Raw genomic sequence first — 21,315 nt, forward strand, 5'->3', positions numbered from 1 at the left:
TATAATAAAATTAATATGAAAAATTTAATTTATGTATAATTTTATAAAAATATTTTTGTATTGAAAATATAATATTTTAAATTTAAATTATAGAAATTATGAATTTGACATTAGACAAAGTCTTGTGCTAATTTCTATTCTATTGTAATCCGTGCATTCTTTCTGCAACTGCGTCAGTTGATATCGCAGAATGTTTCAAAAGTTGAGTCAGTCGGTCGTGAAACGAATATAAATTTGATCGCGACGCCATGCCGTCTCGGAATTTCCGGCACTACTACCGCACTACCATCCTGCAATTTATATTCCGTTTTCGTTGCCCTTTCGACAGTTCAACGAGGTCATCGTGTAACAAACAGTTCTATGTGCAAATTGATATCAATCAGAGACAATCTAGAATCTCTGCAACGCTTCATTCTATTTAATACCTTGATTAATTAATACGAGTTCCAAATGGGGCTATATTTATACAAGCTGTAAAAATAAATAAAAATTATGGAATACAATTTTGTCGTGCGAAGCATGGTTTTCGAGAAAATCGATTGGGAATTTCGTTGGGTACGCGCGCTATACATATATATCCGAGATACAGATTTTTATGCAGATGGTTGATTTTTCGCATAAAAATAAATCGAAAATGTAAAATACTGTTTTTTAATCCAAAGCTTAGTTTCCGAGAAAATCGATTTCGAAAATCCGGTGGGGGCACCTCTATAACTAAAATACAAACCGTTGAATGAAACTGTAATATTTGTATCGTTACTTTCAACGACTTATTGGACTCTAGAAAATACAAAAAAAAATATAAAAAAGTTTGTATCATCAATTAAATACCTTAATTATACAAAAACATACCCAACAAATTTTTGAAACCAATCTTTTTTCGAGAATTATGTCTTGTATGAAAAAATTTTATTTACATTTTTGATTTACTTTTTTTGTGAAAAATCGTTTGCTTGTGTATTTTGGATCACACTTTCTATATATTTTATATATTATGTGCTTCTATATCAAATGCATAGGATAATATATAGTATATGTTAGGTAACTATCATTTTTTTTTTTTATTTGAATTTTGTACAAGATATTATTAGTCTTTTGACCTATTTTTGTATACAGAATCAGCTGCCAGCTGTTATTATTATTGGAGAGAATAGAAAATTATTTTTGCACACAGTTTTGTAAATATCAAATTCTGACTCATTTTTCAAGTACTGATATTAATTATGAATACTGGAAAATCATATTAGTACTCGACTACTAAAACTTGTTTTTTGAAAATTAATACAACATTGTAATACGTTGACAATTAAAAATTTAACGTGTCATTATTATTCTTGGGAACAAATGTGAAATACTTTGAGAAGTTTGTTTTTTCCTCCTGTTTGTATTTGATTTCTGATATTTCCGAAATATTTTTGTGGTGCAAAATTTCGCGATCATGTTAAATTACTTGGAAAATTGTTGGGAACATGTTTGACGTACATTTCGGAATTACTTTCCGTTCCTCGAATCCAGTAAAAACCACCGCAACCTTGAAAACTTTATGTAACTCTGTCGTATCTCCATAACTTCCATCGTAAACATTTAAGGGCCACAAATAAGAAATCGTGAAAGTAAAGAAGCACGTTAACACGTTTTCAGTTTATTGCGCTGTAAAAAAAGATTTGCTTTATTTAATAGACATCTTTCACACTATCTGATGAAGTTGTAATGGAACATAAGTGAAGTTTAAGACACATATATAATGAAAATATGGTGTATAATTTTTCCATACTACCAGATGTAGATTCATCTTTATAAATCCTATATATATATCTATAATATATAGATTTATATATATATTATAATACTATTATAATATAATAATATAGAACTATACATATATATATTAATTATGTTTAATATAAAACAAAAAAGGAAAAGATAAAAATGTATGAATAAATAAATTTCTTATATAATATTAATATAATATATTAATATTTTACAAATTATTAAAACCAGAAATATCTTATACCAATTAAAAAGTGTTTGTTCATCACAAAAATAAATTACAATTTTTATAACAAAAATAATAAAAATTGTTATTTATATATATAATTATCACAAAATTTATTTAATATAATATTTTTGTTTTTCTTTTTTTGTATAATTTGATTATGTTTACATTTAAGTTTTAAATAGCATTGAACTGTATGTATGTAACAACATACAAGCATTGGAATTATATTACAGTGTAAAATTATAAATTTCATGTTTCTGTTGAGAAATATTTCTTACATGGTGAATCTTCAAATTGTATGATTTGATTAATACAATTATACCTTGGAGAATGTTTTGTCCTTCACTTACTTTGCTTCTTATTCCTAGAATAATTTGATTTAAATACTACAATTACTGCTTCACCTGAATCGTTCTCTCGCTCATCTCTCAACAAAGTGCAGATACTTTGCCATTTCGTTCCACGTGAAATATCTCATTCTGAAATTTAATTCATTAAAATATTTCATTGTAAATCTTATTTTTCAAACTACTTATTAGCTACTTACTTAGAAGACTCACTACTGACTCTAAACCATAAATCTTTTATAAATTGATTGAAAAAATATTTGCCTAAATTGAAAGGATTTTATAGAATTATTTATATAAATACGATTATTAAAAATTTAGTGCATATTGCAATAATTTTTACATGGAAAGAATGTAAATTTAAATTTGTTTTTTTTCACTTTACATTGTAAAAATTTGTGTTGTTATATTTCCAGAAAAATAAAGAGACGGAAACCATACCTAAATGTACAAACTAAACACGAGAAATCCAAAGCAAAATAATGCAGCGGAGAACTTTCACTCTTCATTTTACCCGGGGACGTCCCAAAACCAAAACTTTTTGAGAGCACATTCTTTTCTGGTTTTTATTTCATTCCTGATGCTCGTTGAGTAAGAGGAATCCTGTGCTAAAGGTGCTTCCTTACCGAGAAACTAAAAGTTGTTGAAGTGGAATTACCTTGCTGAAGCAGACCCTGCAAAATAGTTAGGAAATAAAATCTGTGAAAAATGTTCAGAAACGCCCGAAACATTTTTCCTCTATATTGTATTATACATTCTCTTTCACTCGATTCCACTCGATCACGTCGACTGAGAACCTTGGATGAATTTACTTCACTCTATTTCTCACCCTAATCTCAAGCACTTTATCCATCTACACATCTTTAGTATCCAGAATAAATATTCCTTCAAGTTTCCATTTCCACAGCATTTCACTTGCATTCAAATTTTTCTGTATTTACCATCTGTCATTTATCAATATAATGTATGCTTTGAAAATATCTTTTTTCATAAAAGAATAAACTAACCTAAAAAAAATTATAAATTAAAAGCAATTAATAAGTCTCAAATTTTTATATAAAATATTAAACTAACCTAAAAAAAATTAGGAGTTAAAAGCAATTAATAAGTTGAAAATTTTTATATAAAAGAATAAACTAACCTAAAAAGAAAAATTAGGAATTAAAAGCAATTAATAAGTCGATAAATTTCAAAATGAATTGAAAGATAGTTTAATAATTATAAGCGCCAAAAAAAGTACGTAATAACGGTAATTCATTTGTCAAGTAGGCCTGCACTTGCGGAGCATCGAAGAACCGAGGATGACGGCGGAGACGGCAGCTCCTTGTGTGCAGGGGATGCAAGGGGTGCAGACTGCTATGGCTGGGCAGGGCACACTGCAACAGGTGCAAGATGGAAAGTCCACCGGCGGTTACTACTCCTCGACTTCCGCCGTCTACGATCCGGAGTACGCTCGCATGGAGGCTTGGCTCGACGAACACCCCGACTTTGTCAACGACTACTTTCTCAGGTTGTTATTGCACTAAAAACGATTAACTTCTACAGTCTCCCATACGTTATTACAGTGTCTAGTTCTAATCAATAATTATCTCGCATATGTTAGAGTTTATAAGTGTGCATGCATTACTTTTCTTTCTTATTTAAACGATGTTTCTATTGCGTTGTTAAATGAAGCAAATTACTTCATAATCGTGTCAAGTTGTTTCTTCATTGCTGCAGCTAATAGGAAAGACATCTGCAGTCGTGTCGGTATTACAGTTAACGCTTATTATCCTAATAAAATATCGATCGAAAAACAGCTGTGATAAAAGTAAGATATCAATTAATGTGAAAAAGTATATTTATTCAAATTTTAAAATAATAATCGGGTAAATAATTTTATTCTAATATTTATATTCTAATAATGAAATCGATAAATATTTTATAATTCACTTACATTGCAAATTCATTCCACGGTAATTATAATGGAAATTACCACGTTGTAATTGCAATAAAATATCAAATACGTATGAATTTAGTAAAATGTTTGATAACACTCATATTTTATGATCGTAAAGAAATGATTAGTCATATTTCATATTAATATTTTCTTTTCATGCTTCTGATGGTATCTTGTTGCATATCATTTTTCAAATTACTGACAAATGGTATTCGTTGCATTCACTGTGAAGTTACTAGCAGCAGTGTGTAAGAATATACGGTGATTTGTATTCAGCATCCAATCGCGTCGAAAGTATGTTACATATCAGGACCTCTGTCCGTCAACGCTTGAACTACTAAAACAGATTTCATAATTCGAGCCTAACTTCTCTCCGTGTGCATGCACCATGCTTTATCCCAGTCGGCTACCGATGTCGTGCAGATGTACATGCAAAGCTGACATGAAAGTATTCAAAAGATCAAGTACAAGTGTCATAAAGAAACAAAGTTACAAAGTTCTTGGAAACGAACACGTTAACACAAATACCAACGAGCCTGTATATTAGGTTGATGAGAAATAAATAGTCGATTCCAATATGCCGAGATTCACTGAGTAATTACAGTGATGATTGTTGATCGTTTTTAACGATAGTTACATAGCGAGGGAAGACATTGTTCGTGGAATAGTGTAGTACAATGAATTTTATGTATATTTATTCATAAATTCATAAATGCCTGTAGAATTTTTCCAATGTGAACGATAATTCTGTTCTTATACGTACACACACATATAAATGTATTACGTATAAACTGATTGAAGTGAATACGAAGTGTTGCCAACATATACATAATTCGATTTACTTTTCGAATTCGACTGATGTGGAGTATTACTTTTGTAAATAATAATGTAATGTAAACATACATTTTTAATAATATAATTATTTTTCTGTTTTCATATCTTTATTTTTAGAACCATAATGATCGAAGCTTCCGGAAAGTTTATGAATTCGAATGGAAACACTAGCATCATGGAAATTGTTAATAAAAGTGCGTGACTTGCTTTCGTATTTAGGTACGAGTGGAAAATAGAACATATTTTTAACGATACAATGAAGCACGGTCTTCGATGTAAGTCAGAATATTTATTTCTCGACTATAAACAGAATTTATTGGAAAACACATCAGCACTTTAATCGGCTCCTGTAATTGTCGTTCTATTTTCTTATTTTAAGAACATTTCGATTGCCCTGAATTAGAATACTTCTTATCTGACAACTAAAGATATTTCTTTAATTATGACACAAATATGTTACTTTCAGCAAAATGATACCAGACACGCAAGGATCTATTATTCATTTGCCACTTCCTAATGTCCATTGATTGCCTATTCATTGATTCCTGGATGCATAATCCTCGTTATTCTTTTTTTAATGCTGGCTTCTTCGTTTAAAAGTAGATTAAGTGTATTATAGGACAATTTATTCATATCGAAAGCGAAATACGACTAAAAATAAAATAATAACCTACAAATGCCATGAATTATGTCGTTAAATGTAAGGAAGAGGGATAAAAATGGCGGATAACCTGATAGCAAAATGTTTCCATATGATAGAAGTTTTACAAGGTGAACGGACAGTTTCCATCGAGGCGTGTACTTGAATATAACGGTAACTGACATAAAAGACCATTATTTAGTTGTAACAAGGGTTACCATTTTAGTGTTTCCGTGTTAAAAATTTTAAAACGTAAATACATAAAAATATGAAATAATATTTTATATAAAATAAGACATAAAGCTTAAGATAAATAGAAAGTTTGCAAATTCTAAGGAAATAAAGAAGATAATGTAGCAGCGTTCATAAAGAAAAGTATAACAGTCGGATGAACACACTAAATAATCGGATTATAGCTATTTCGCAGAAACTATGCTAACTTGCACTACGTTTTCGTCGAACGCTATGATACTGGAAAACAGTTGAATTCAAATTTATCCTTTAACTGACACGGTGAAATGCAATTACGTTAAACCATTCGAGGTTATTCGAGGTTAACTATTGCATTATTGCAATAAAAAGTAACGACTGCATTTTAACTCTCTATAACGTTGTGTGATTTGGAAGTTACCTACCCATGCATTATCTTTTACGATCTTTTAGTCCAGTTTTTAATTAATTTTAATTCAATTTAAGTCAGATCTATAAGTATGTTACAAATAATGTTACCTAAAAATGTTAATATGATCTCAAATTTCGGTATTGTTGGTAATATTATTGTTATTTTATACTTTCTTTGATGTTTCAACGTATAATTGATAAGAGATACCATTTGGATAATTTAAAGAATTATTGGATTAATATGATAATTCTTAAATAAAAATTATCAACAACGCATTGTGTAACTGGAGAATCATAAATCTCAAAAAAATCAAGAACGACTGACAAGGGGACACCTTATACTATGTATAAATTGTAAACAAAACGATGACAGTATTTATAGTCTGAGATACTTCAACACCTCACTAGAGGCATTCAGTTAACACGTTGTTCGCCAAAGCTGTTTTAACAGAGACTGTCTTGAAACAGCCAAAATGCAAATATGTATTGCTTTGATGTAACAGGCCAAAATACATATTATATTTGGTCTTATATCACCTGGTTTCTCAAAAATATAACATCTATGTCATTAATATATAGCCAACATGGCAACAAGTTTATTACACATTCAACTAAGGTGATTTCTTCAAATGTTAATACAATTTTGCATTGGTTATCAATGGTAAAATTGACAGGTATTGCAACGAAACTGTAACAGTCAGACACACGTGCCCAACATGGAACAAGAACTTGGCCATGTCAGTCATCTGTGATCGACGTGGCGATCAACGTGTTAAGACTTAAAGCGAGATAGGGAGACCAACTCCAGAGGTGACCATGTCGCGATATTCTAATTGTAAATCGAAGTACATCGACGAACGATGGATTGACAATATTTGTAACGAGGATTCTTCAACAGGAAAGTGACGAGACAGACCGTAGATATGTGGCTGGTCTCGCATGCGACGCCAACATCTTCGTCGAGCAGCTGCGTGGAACTATCCAGTCCAACCCATGCAGGTGGCACGTCATCTTCTGGCCGGGGTGGCTCTGGCGGATCAGGTGCCACGACGCCCGTTCGAAAAATCTCAGCTCACGAGTTCGAGCGCGGTGGTTTGCTAAAGCCGATCGTGAACACGATCGACGGGACGCCCACCTTCCTCAGTGTTTCGCCCGGGGATTCGGGCCAGCCAGGAGGTCAGCAGGTTGGCTCTGGAAACGCGGGCAGGCCCCAGAGAAGATCCAGGCACGAATTGAGGCATCTAGATGAAAAGGATCTCATCTTCGAATTGGTACATGCTTCGAATACGCTTGCCCTGCACCCGTTTTATGGCACAAAACACCTTCCTCTGTGGAACACAGACTGCTTGTTCAATCTCTACACGATAGTCACGACTTAAGTGTTTTAGAGTAGCACTATGTTTGTAGTGTATAATTAATTGAACTCCTGATTGAATTCACTTATCCGAATGTAGACACCTATTATTTGAATGAGAATTCAATCCTATTATACGATCTTCAGTTATATTAATTGTTTGATACCCGATGAGGTCAGATAGGTGGAGTTCTAGAGTATGTTAAGTTTTCTGGATATAAATTGAACATGAGGCTTAAATTATATAACCGTGACAAACTCAGTTATTTAATTCGAATAAAGATCATTACAATTTGTACAGCTTTTTCAATATAAGGTATTTTAATTCGTTATTTAGAAAATCTGACAATCTAGGATTAATGGATTCTACACGATTTGAGAATTTGGAAAAAAATCTTGCTGTGTTTCAAAAATTATTTTGTATCTTTATGACTGTACTATCGTGTTTTATTAATAGATTATCGTTTTGTCTTGTAGCAGTCATTGGCTTATGGTGCTTTCGTTTAAGCAAAATACTGTAACCTCTAAGTAATCCTTTACTTCTAAGTAATCCGATAGTAATTTTTTTGTCACGTGCAAGAAAGTTCGGTTACAGAGGGTCAAAATCGTTTAAAGTATCGCCCATATTGTGCAAGATTTTCTGTTAGGTTAGGAATATTGCATTATACATGTAATTGCATCTCTACCAAATATATGTAACTAAAGGATTGCAAAAATAAATATCGAAAATAATATAATGAAATAAACAAAATAAATAGCAATAAAATTAATAAGTAATTAAAAAATACATAAGAAATTCAGTTTTTCTTAATTGTTAATATCAACAGCCTAATACAATAACAATTGAATTATTGTGCTTCTACACAAAATGTGGCACCTAGATGTATAATTAATATTGTAACTGAAATAACGTTATTCAAAATTTGTACTGTATAAAACGCTTTATATTAGTTGATTGGAAACCATAATTTATTTCCGGACAATTTAATATTCATAATCGAATGTTTTGTTTGTAATCGTCACAGCGTCGAAACCTATAATATTTCTTTTTTGTTAAGTAATTCTAGTCATGCACAGACATAAATAATCACGCCTGAACATTATGTATTTTTTTTGCATCTAATTATGCAATTTGCATATTCATATTTGAAAATTATATAATGTTTATTAAAAGTAGCATATGACTGAGTTAATATGTGAAAGTCACAAAGTTCCCTTTGCTTTTTCGTAATAACACTAGAAATATGTATTAACAAAGAGTAACTTTAAGTATAGTATTTCATACTAGAGGTTTACTACTTAACTTTGATTCATTAGCATTGTAAAGATATCAAAGAAGTCATATATATCTCTTTTAGATAAGGGTACTTTATACATATGATAGTAACCTTATTTTTGTATAGTATTATTAAAAACATGTATCAGCAGAGGGTAAAGTTTCATACCACAGATTTACCTATTGATTTCCTCTTTGATTAATAATATAAAAATGTTAGAAAAATCATATATCATTTTTCAGATAAGAGTATCTCATTCTTAAAAATATAATCAACTTATTCATTTGTGTGCTCTTTATTTAATGCTGTGTCGATATTTCCCATTTTCTTGCCAGGTGTGGAGTATGATTTTCTTATTAATATGAAATGTACAGAATTTTATGCACACAAGCCATCATTTGTAATTATTCGGAAAATTTTATCGATTTGTAATGAAAATGTATATATCTCATAAAAATGTAACCATTAATAACTGAAACTTGTCAGCTTGAAATAGAAATGACAGATTAAAAATTTAAATTACTTTTGTACAACAGTACAGTCAAAAGTCATCAGTGAAAACAGTTTCAGACTCTATAAATTGATCATTATCATTTTTATAGTAGTTTAGAAGAGTTATTTATTTGACTTATTGTCTATATACCAAAAAACTATGTTAAATAATAAAAAGTATATTATTTGTTTTATATTGATTTAAAATGATATTCATGAAAATAATAAAAATTAAAACTGGTCATAAAAAGAAATGGCAAACATTTTTGCATTGAATTGGACTGTATCTTTAAATTAGAAGCATGAAATTGGACTGAATCAAATTGAATTCAAATATGAGTAACAGAATGTCTTTTATCAAAAATTGTATTCAATTCACTCTGCATATGTTGTTACCTTTTACATATATACATAAAGTTTGTATTAGTTTAGATAAAGTATTGTATTCCATTTTGTAATTTAATCTATGTATCACATTAATAACACCCTTTTCTTTTAGGGTCTGCATATAATTTGCTACTTTTATTTTCAATATATTGTCTATTGAAATTTTTACAACGTTTATAACCTCTTATTATAGGTCTACAATATTTAAATTTCTATTTCCAGGTTAATTTCCAATTTATGCTATTTAATATAAATACTAATTAGTTAGTCCTATTATGTTATATACACAGTGATGTATAATTCTTCTGCATTTCCTCGTATGTAGCATCTTTTACGTAACAACGATAATCTGCAACTAAGAAAGATAAAGTTATAAATCACAATATCTAATTTTATAAAACATTCGATTTCCGTATTTAAGTAAGAAAAACCCTCTAAAAATTCTAAAATTAATACATAGAATTACTCAGATAGAACGAACAAGAAGCCAATGTCATGTAAATAACCAAATAAAAATTGATCTCACAGAGGAAGGTGCCTGGACATAAAATATTTTATTAGTTTCCAATTTCAATCAAAGACTGTTTCATGACAAGAAATTTTCTCGTAGGTGAAGGATATCTGCAACGAGCTGGACGTGAGATCGTTGTGTCACAAGATCTTGCAGAACGTGAGCACCCTGCTGCACGCCGATCGTGGCTCCCTCTTCCTTGTCCAAGGCGAAAGGGGCGGCGGATGCATGCCGTCTTCGCAGAACCACGATGCTTTGTCTAATTCGACTGGCAATGCGAATCCAGGGAAAACGGGAAACGGAAACGTGGAGCAACGTGGAACGGGATATTCGAGAAGCAGATGTCTAGTCTCGAAGTTGTTCGACGTGTGCTCGAGATCGACTCTGCTGGAAATGGAGAAAAAGGACGAGATCAAAATTCCCTGGGGCACGGGAATTGTTGGATACGTCGCCGAAAGCGGAGAACCTGTTAACATACCAGACGCATACAAGGCAAGGATCTGCTATTTACCTAAGAAAAGTCAGAAAAGTCAGTTTCAGTATTGAACAATAGATGGCGCACATCGAGTATCTAAGTATTAAATATATTCAATGTTTTTACACAGGATATGGAAGATGGCAAATCATGATTCTTCGTACAAAAATAAATAATAAATAAACATAAGTAAATAATAAACGAATATAGCAGAATAAATAATATATAAGTATACAAAATATACAGAATACAGTTTCTTTACGTAAAGTTCAATGATTAAGAAAATCGATTTGAAATTTTATTGGATATGCATGTACTTACATATGTGTGTATATATATATGGGTGAAATAGGATTCATGGGTGGATACATCGTGACCTTGAAAGTATAGATAACATTTTTATTCGAAGCTTAGTTTTCGAGAAAATCGAATTTATAACATATACGTGCATTTTCGTATAGAACTAAGATAAGTCGAGGGTGCATGATTTGATTCTTTATGTAAAAATAGATCAAAAATGTATAATACAGTTTTTTCAACTGAAGTTCAGTTTCCAAAAAAAATAGATCTCAAACTTCATTGCATATGCATACCCTATATATACGTATACATAAGATAAGCAGGTAGAATGTGATTCTTCGTGTAAAAATATATCGAAAGTGTAGAATACAATTTCTTTTTGCGGAGCCTAGTTTACGAGAAAGTTTAGTTCGAAAAATGGTTGGGTGTACATTCGCACTAAGGTATAGATCTTCAAGCGAAATTGTAATGCATGTTACGTTCGTATACTATATTCAGAAGATTTTTAGTGGTTGTTATATATATATATATATACACAAAAAAAGGCGAAAGAAAATTCTTTATTTTTTTGCGTAAATATTTTGGTTATATAAATGCATATGCACCCAACAGATTTTCAGAATTTATTATCTCGATAACTAAGCCTCGAATGAAAAAATGTTATTCTACATTTTTAATTTATTTTTTCATGAAGAATCACTGACATTTTTAAAAAATGGTAAAAAAGAATTTTATATTTGTTATTTATTGAAATCAAAGCTTTATAGTTTATATTACAAATTAGTCTGTTTTTTATTTATTTATTTTTATATTGTAATGTAAATTTTATATTTTGTGTTATATTGTATTATTTATAGTTATTTTTATATCGAATTGTATAAAGTGATTATATTACGTTAAAACTATGTTTTGTTGATGTCAAACTTAAGATTTAACGTTGCTTCAGAATCTAATCGAATTTACATAATTTTGTTCCTTATTTGAGTGGAAATTAATGTCAATTAAAGCATTCGCGATAAATTTGCTGTAAACTTATTTTCTTACGGTCCTCAAACTCGAAAGCTTCAGAGTTGTAATTAATAATTAATTGCTCGTTGATAGTGATATTTAAATTATAAGCATTTTATAGGTTTCTGGAGTCATGTTTATCGAATATTTAATTTTAATTGCACATTATGCTGTTAATTGATCTCGGCCTTAAACCTTCAATTATCTCTCAATAACTACTTACTTTATTTATCAATCATTGTATTATTAGTAGTCATTAGCACATGTCATCGTCATTAATATGTAATTACTAGTCATGTGATTATTATTATTTTACTTTTTGTCTGAACAAAATATCTAATTATATAATATAATCTGTTATATAATTTAATTAATATAATATAATACTAATAATTCTAACTATATAATTTGTATACAATCAAAAGTGAAATTAAATGTTAATGATATATAAAATTCATATTTCAGGATTAATAAATATATATGAGTAGCGAAATTACACACATAATTATCAATCCAATTATTAAAAATATAATTTATTACTTTCATCACTCTCACAAAATCATCTCTATTTTTTTCTAGATTTCAAATTCCAAATTGTGAAGTTGTCACACTTAAAATTTGCAAAACTAAAAACACTATATTAGTAAAATAAAACCATCTTTCAAAATAAAATTGTTATCCAAATCATCGTTTATTATTATGTTACTGATTGTATGTAAATAATTTTACTATAGTGACTTAGTGCATTAGTCATTTTATCATATACTTATAATTATATCACATTAAATTACATATTGAAACATATGTTATGTTTCCAATTATACTTCATATTATGTAATCCAATTATGCTAATGTATCTAATAATATATCACATTATATATTATATATTGTTCAAGGTCAGTAAATATCTTATGTTTGTAGGATGCAAGATTCAATCGTGAAATTGATGCATTGACGGGGTACAGAACCAGAGCCCTTCTATGTATGCCGATAAAGGATTGCAACGGAGACGTTATTGGGGTAGCCCAGGTCATCAATAAACTCGGTGGTGAAAGTCAGTTCACCACGCAAGACGAAAAGATTTTTGCTGGTTATCTGCAGTTCTGTGGGATTGGATTAAGAAATGCACAGCTGTATGAAAAAAGTCAATTGGAGGTGAAAAGAAATCAGGTGAGCAAATAAGAGAACAAAATATGTACTCTGCAACTCATAAGATTTCACATAATGCTAATTTTAAAATGGCATTAAAATTATGCAATCACAAATTATTATTTATTATTAAAAGATAACAATGAGTTATTTATACCTTTTATTTTATTTGACCTCAACTTGGCAATTCCTAAACACTTACTGTTATTGCAGGTTCTTCTGGACTTGGCTAGGATGATTTTTGAGGAACAGAGCACTATAGAACATATGGTGTTGAGGATTTTAACTCATACCCAATCCTTGATTCAGTGTCAGCGAGTTCAGGTGAATTTTCCTTTCAAATTGTGTATCCAGTGCGATAGAAAAAGGAACGTTTTAACATAAAATTAAATATTCCATGCAGGTTCTCCTCGTACATAAGGCATCAAAGGGCAGTTTCTCACGAGTGTTTGATTTCGAGGCGAACGACCTCGCCGGCGAGGATTCAGATTCTCGCACTAGGTGAATGAAGTTTGTAATTACGTTCTCATTTTTCTTCATTCAATTACCAACAATAATTCAATTTCCTCGGAAACCTTATATGTATTCGGTTTTGTTCACGCAGTCCATTCGAGAGCAGATTCCCTATAAATGTCGGCATCACTGGTTACGTCGCTACGACTGGCGAGGTAAACGCACTGGTTATAATAGAGTAGTATATGTTATCATAACGCATCCATTTCTCAATTTATAACTAAGACCATTTTCTCAGACTGTGAATATACCAAACGCCTACGATGATCCCAGATTTGATCCCTCGGTAGATGATGGTACTGGTTTCAGACATCGTACTATTCTCTGCATGCCCATCAAGAACTCGTCAGGTCAGATTATCGGCGTTATTCAACTGATAAACAAGTTCGATGACCTTGCCTTCACGAAGAATGACGAGAACTTCGTTGAAGCATTCGCCATTTTCTGCGGCATGGGAATTCACAATACACACATGTAAATATGCAAAAGAATATGAACAAGTCATTCGATAATTAATCGATCGGAACGAATGAGTTTTCTAGGATTTGACTTTGTTTCATGACTTGTTTAGGTATGAAAAAGCTGTGATAGCAATGGCCAAACAGAGCGTTACGTTGGAAGTGCTCAGTTACCACGCTTCTGCATCACTAGAGGATGCTCAAAGATTAAGGGTAAGATAAATTTTTAAGTTGAACGTATGACTTTTCTCTTATTTCTATCAAAGAATTTGGAAATTAATAATTAAACATTGTTTATTTACATTTTGGTAGAAATATCAGTAAAAAAATCACAATGGAATTTCTGTTTATTATTAAATTCATATATTTATTTTGTATATAATTTCAGGGTTTAAGAGTGCCTTCTTCAGCGCATTTCCAGTTGCACGATTTCAAATTCGACGATATTTATATGGAAGACGACCAAACCTTAACAGCATGTCTTCGAATGTTTTTGGATCTTGATTTTGTTGAACGTTTTCATATTGACTACGATGTCCTTTGTCGTTGGCTGCTTAGCGTAAAAAAGAATTATCGAAATGTCACATATCATAATTGGCGTCACGCATTCAATGTCGCGCAAATGATGTTTGCCATTCTAACTGTAAGTAAATTTAATGATTTAAACATGTATTTATTTTGTATGGAAGTACACTGAAAGAAGAAATAAATTTAATGAATCAATCTTTCAGGCTACACAATGGTGGAAAATTTTCGGAGAAATTGAATGTCTTGCATTAATTATTGCTTGTTTGTGCCATGATCTGGATCATCGGGGTACGAATAATTCCTTCCAAATCAAGTGAGTGTAAACATTACGAACTGTAAATATATCTTTATTTTCGTCAAAATTTATTTAATAAAAAGGAAATAATTTTACGATTTATAGAGCATCTTCGCCATTGGCACAGCTTTATTCAACATCAACGATGGAGCATCATCATTTTGATCAATGTCTTATGATATTGAGTAGTCAAGGAAATCAACTTTTATCTAATCTATCTCCCGAAGAATATTCCCGTGTGGTAAAAGTTCTGGAAGAAGCAATCCTCTCTACTGATCTAGCGGTTTACTTCCGAAAAAGAGGAGCTTTTCTTTCCTTAGCTCAAGGCGGCAGTTACAATTGGGCTTATAGTGATCATCGAGAACTTTTGAGGGGAATGTTGATGACCGTATGCGATTTGGCGGCTATAACTAAACCTTGGGATGTTGAGAAGAGAGTAGCAGAATTAGTTAGCAGTGAATTTTTTGAACAAGGAGATATCGAAAGGCGGACTCTCAATATTACTCCTATTGTATGTATTTCTATATTAAACTTTAGTATTTAATTATAACGTAGTACAATATTATATTTATGACAGTTTAACACAAATGTGAGAAATATGTTTGCTATTAAAATACTTTAAATTATTTTTTTTTTTTTTTTTTTTTTTTGTAAATGTGAATTTTTATAAAAAAGTAAATTTACTTGCGCATTAATGATAAATGTAAATTAAAATACCATACTAATAACAAAATATTATGGAAAGCGTTGGACCACTAGATAGCTAGTGATACGCGTACTAATGAAAAAAATTCTTTAATTTGATAATTGCTTCTTTAAGTTGAGGAATTATAAGAACAATATTAATAATATTTTTAAATAAATCAATTTAATTCTTATTATAAGTAAATGTAGTTCTTACTCATCAAAACTAATGATGCGATACTTCTAATTAGATATTTGTGAAATATGCATTTAAAAAGTCCAATATTAGATTTTTCCAAAATGGAAAGGAAAAAGAAATCGTTTAAATCTTAATATAGTTCCCTCTTATTTTAATTCAGCATGAACAATACATTATTTTCTAGTCAATATTTTTCTACTTATTACTAAAATTTTAAGTTATTTCTTTTTAAAATGAAATCTCACAATTAACACAATCATTTATAATTCAAAGATAGTATCATTACTCGTATGATATTGCAGGATATTATGAACCGGGAGAAGGAGGACCAACTGCCAATGATGCAAGTTGGCTTCATCGATTCGATATGCCTCCCTATTTACGAGGTAACTAGCTTTCTACGCTATCGACAATAGTAAGATACCATTAGAGAGCCATCATATTTGTTATGATTTTTGAATTACTGTTAAGACACATTGTTGATTATTTAAGTTAATGCACCAATACAAGAAATATTATGTTGTATACAAACACACAATTGAATAATACAATAACGAGTACTGTCGAGAACATTGCAGCGTTTATACAATTAAAAATGTTGCAAAAGATTATGCTAATTTCAAAGCGAAAATTGTTTTAGCATAATATTAATTTATACGTATAACAAAGTTTTATTGCTTTTACGTTAAATTATTTTACTACATTAGATACGGAAAAAAGGGTTCATGAATTTAATGTTATAAGAAAATAATATTTAACAGTAATATGTGAATTAATTCTATTAACATTAAAATTGATTTATTTCCTTCCTAATTACATCTACATTATATATTATATGACTAATATGATATACATATATTTTTTGTTTGTTAAATTTTTCTGCAGTTTATCATAATACTTACAACTTTTCAACAAACAATTGGTAATTCCTTACCTTCGTTAGATTAATACATGAACCTTTTTCTTCAACATGTTACAATTATTTTGTGACACTGAAATAAATGTTCTTAAACATAAAGTGAATTTTTGTAAATAGGCATTCGCTTTATTATCGGATAAATTGGAACCGTTGGTCGAAGGTGTTAGAAAGAATAAACAACATTGGCTTGAGATCGCGGAATCCAGATGTAAGACAGACAACTGCACAAATCATGATAGGACACTGTCAGTGTCCGATACCGAAGAAACTAGCGAGCAGGCGGACCAGTAGTCATTATTTCGGTGGACAAACGAAAACATAAAATGGAGACAAATGTAGACGGGTAAATAGTTTCTACCTGTTTTTAAAACGAAGAACAAACAGGACATGTTGTCAAAAGGAGCAACAGGTGATGACCACTGTCATACATTTGGAGAGTTTTGCACCTTCGTCTCGATACTAGGTATTACAAGCATCGTGAGTTAATTTATTAATTTATATTAATTGCCGTGGAACGATTTTCGCATCGATAATTCATAGTGTCGTAATTGTGAAAAAAGAAAAAGATTTTGCAATGTCGTAAAAACTTTCAATTTTGAGGGGTCACTAATCGTCTCGATTGCGTGCGAGTTTTGTTTACATGTGATTTCAAGTTTCAAATTTAACACGAATAATTTGTTTCAATTATCTGGGTATCTTAAAGAGAAAAAATTATTTCTAGCGAGGTTATGTACGTTTTATACGTTCGTCGATGAAAAAAATTCAAGGAGGCTGAAGGTGATTAGTTTAAGACGATTGAGAAGCTTCGTCCTCTCTTTGGTAATAAAACAGATCAACCCCGAGATGCTACTCTTGTACCTGATCGTATTGTACGTATACTTACTATGGCAGATCTTTGATGTCCAGAGAGGACGAAGAAGAAGGACGATAGGAAATGATAAACCCGAAGGAATCACGGAAAGTTTATTTTCTTTTCGTATATGATTCCCATTATGAATTGAAGACCTGTGGCCTGTGACATTTTATCCTTTCACATATAAACATTATATCGACGATGAATCACGACGATGCATTTTTCTGGAGAAAATATATAGAGTTGCATAATAATCAACTAGAACGTTATACTATGGTTATGATTGTCACGGTGCAACGGTGCTATTGCTAGATACAATAATGTATACTCATAAAGCGTGTGCTTTTTGGTTAACAGAATACCTACAGAAAATGCCATCATATTATTCCAAAATGTAATCAGAGCATTTGGTCAAACGAAATGCAGTGAATAGCATAACACTGAATTTTAAATATGTATCGAACATTAGATATGTATTATCAAATGTATTGTTCAATCGAAGAATGGTTTGTTTGAAAACTATTTTTATTTCCTCGTTATTTATATTATTTTAAAAATACGCTTATGTGCAGTATTTTAAGCGATAAGAAAATCACGTTATTTTTTATCCTCGATAACAGATAATATAGTTACGTAAATTGTATTAAAATAAAATGGTTTATTAGGTCCGTGCTAAATGAAAAATGAAAGTGTAAATAGATAACCTAACAAAACGACTACGAAAATGCTTATTTTGAGAATGTATATGAATCTCATTCTTTGACAAAATTACCCAGGTCTTCAATTAACGAGACGGATGATTCCTCAATAATTACATAGGTATAGATAAAGAGCTCCCAGCTCTATCTTGGAATCGCGTTTACAGGGAATTTGTCTCCGATTTACAGACTCGTCCGACCAAGAATCGAGTCTTGCGTATAATTATATAATGTATTCGTAAACCAAAGTGTACGTTTATACATCAAGGTCAATCGTGATCTTTATTACTCGATACGGCAATGATTTTAAATGCTGTTGTGCGTGCTAATTATTATAATTAGTGGTTAGATGTAACGAGAATAAATTTTCTCGTTGCTTACCTTGCTTATCTTGAATGTTTTGTAACGTCGTTTAGACTCGAATAATCGTTTTCCTCTTCACACAAAGCTGTCGTTTCAAAGAAGAGCAATTAAGATTTAGATAATGCATGTAGAAAAGAAATGTGTTTCTATAATAATATGTGTCTATAATTTTGAGTAGCTGGATTGTTATATAGAGTAAAACTATGTTAACGAATATCTTACATTACTAAACAAAAAACGAACATATCATTGTAACTTTATTAATGTTGTCAAATGTGACCTATATAACAGTATGTAAAGGCTTAATGCTGTATATGGCAGTAAAAGCAGGCCCACATATTTGAGTGCGCGATTATATTGTATCATATATACAATATTTAGTAGCTATATATTTTAGTAAATTTTTTATTTACTAAATATAGATTTGTGTTATTTGAAAATGATGCATTTTTTGCAAATTATCCTTGATTTTGCAAATTATATCTGGTTACATATCTGCTCTCGAAATAGAAACGTAGCTTTGTGAAGATGAAAATAGTTCAGCATTCGTTCGCGTGTGATCGTTACTTATAATGATAGTCCGTATTTTATATATGTTCCTTTCATTCTTCGAGTGTCCTTTTTTTTAAATCGTTAATAAATTTGTCAGTTTCAATGACTCCATAATAGGAGACAAACGGTGTAAGAAGTGTGATAAAAATTATGTCTGTTGTGTGTGTCTGTTACAATGTGGATGAATGTTACAATGATAAAAGCGATGCAATGTACAGTTTCCGTGTAAATTATTGATACGTCAAAATGGAGTTGTTTAGCGTGTATGTTGTTTACGTTATGATTTAACATATAGTATGAGAGTCATATATTATACTGAACAACATCTAATATATTAAAACAAGACTAAATTATGTGATACACCTATAATTTGTCGTTAGTCATTTCATTTCCCCGTTTCTCAAACATATCCTATACGTTAAATACACGAGCACCGTGTTATATTGTTATACATAATATGATGTATATCAAACTGTTCAACTAAATCTAGTCTATGAAACGCTATTCTTGAAATTTGTTTCTATAATATTTGTGTAATTCTTTTATATCAATAATCTGTAATAACAATTCTTTAATTAATATTTTTATTATAAACATCACCAATGCATTTATTTTTCAATTCCTTTGACATTTAATAAACTTAGATACAATCAATAATTTACACTGTTCAGCGAGCGATTTTTTTTTTTCTTTTTTTTTGAATTAAATATTTTCAAAGTGTTCTTCATTGTTTGAGAATATTTTTAATTCATTAATGTATTATTGAATTTCGCATGATTATCTGTATTAAATAAAAAATCAGGTGGAAATTAAATTATTTTAATAACTCAGATCAGCACAGAAAGCCAGCTATATAAGTTTACTGTTTAAAGAAAATGTTTATTGCCATTTTATTATAATTTGCTTACTTCCATTGTTTAAAGAATAATATAAAGTTTATTATAATTTGGAAATGACAATTTGAAATACAGAAGTTTTTAAAGATAAGTTCATTGAAACGTTCATTGTCCCAATTTATATCCTGCCCCAGTTAAAAATACAAAGCCCATCACCTGTTGCCCTTCACTTGTATGAGAGAATACAGTTCTATTAAATCATCCAATTAGTGTGCCCCAATTATAAAATGTATATAAAAAGCACAATCAAATTTTGAAAAGTATGAATGTTAAATATGCATGTCTTTATCATAGTTGTGCAATTAAACAATTTTTTTAATTTGCAATATTACCTACCGTTTTACATATCTTAATTATCAGAAGTTTTGTACCTTTATCTAATTATTATACATATATGTTTAGTAAAGAGAGATTACTAATAATAAGTTTAATGCTAGGAAGTAAAAGTTCTTTGACAAATTATGAAGAGGAATTCTTTTTGAATGAGATACAATATGATTAGTTAGTCATATGACTTTAGATCTTGATCTATCGTTTAAATGGAACGATTAATTGGTTTTTAAAACGTCACCTTAACAGACCGATGACTCATGGCCAGCGAAGGTACGATCATAGAGGAGGCCGGATCAATAGTTGACAAATTGTATTTTGCAATGTGGGTCAATCGGTGACACGTAACGATAACATGATGTTGCAAGCTTGTCTCGATGGACCTTGATTACCACTGCCAGAACCATCATGAAAAACAGCCAACAAATAATAATATTTTTTTAATTTCGAATTCAAGGTATTATCGTCTAATATAGTTCAAAAATGAAAAATTTAATTATTCGTACATTGATTAAACATTTATTCCTCGTTCGAAGTCTTTATGATTACAAATTTACGCGACAATATAGTACAATATTTATCAATACACAGAATTTGATATACATGAAATGGATATGTAATTATAATATATATAATTAAAATAATAATATACCTGTTTCCTTCCTATCGATAATTTGAATTGATTCAAATATCA

At 30.3% G+C, this 21,315-nt stretch overlaps 1 protein-coding gene across 1 annotated transcript in view; it reads left to right on the plus strand.

The window, feature by feature from the left end:
* LOC108549555 (dual 3',5'-cyclic-AMP and -GMP phosphodiesterase 11) overlaps positions 1-18,143 on the plus strand; it is a 109,998-nt gene extending 91,855 nt beyond the window's left edge. The window contains exons 3-16 of the mRNA XM_017902980.1: positions 3,616-3,856; positions 7,279-7,651; positions 10,501-10,893; positions 13,106-13,354; positions 13,547-13,657; positions 13,737-13,834; positions 13,938-14,001; positions 14,085-14,320; positions 14,418-14,517; positions 14,693-14,947; positions 15,036-15,145; positions 15,233-15,638; positions 16,313-16,396; positions 17,047-18,143. Of these exons, the coding sequence (XP_017758469.1) occupies positions 3,616-3,856; positions 7,279-7,651; positions 10,501-10,893; positions 13,106-13,354; positions 13,547-13,657; positions 13,737-13,834; positions 13,938-14,001; positions 14,085-14,320; positions 14,418-14,517; positions 14,693-14,947; positions 15,036-15,145; positions 15,233-15,638; positions 16,313-16,396; positions 17,047-17,220 (2,894 nt within the window). The 3' untranslated portion in view covers positions 17,221-18,143. The remainder of the gene's footprint in view (positions 1-3,615; positions 3,857-7,278; positions 7,652-10,500; positions 10,894-13,105; positions 13,355-13,546; positions 13,658-13,736; positions 13,835-13,937; positions 14,002-14,084; positions 14,321-14,417; positions 14,518-14,692; positions 14,948-15,035; positions 15,146-15,232; positions 15,639-16,312; positions 16,397-17,046) is intronic.
* Positions 18,144-21,315: the final 3,172 nt, after the last annotated feature.

The sequence above is a fragment of the Eufriesea mexicana genome, unplaced genomic scaffold, assembly GCF_001483705.2.
Source record: "Eufriesea mexicana isolate 0111107269 unplaced genomic scaffold, ASM148370v2 scaffold2087, whole genome shotgun sequence".
NCBI classification, from domain to species: Eukaryota; Metazoa; Arthropoda; class Insecta; order Hymenoptera; family Apidae; genus Eufriesea; species Eufriesea mexicana.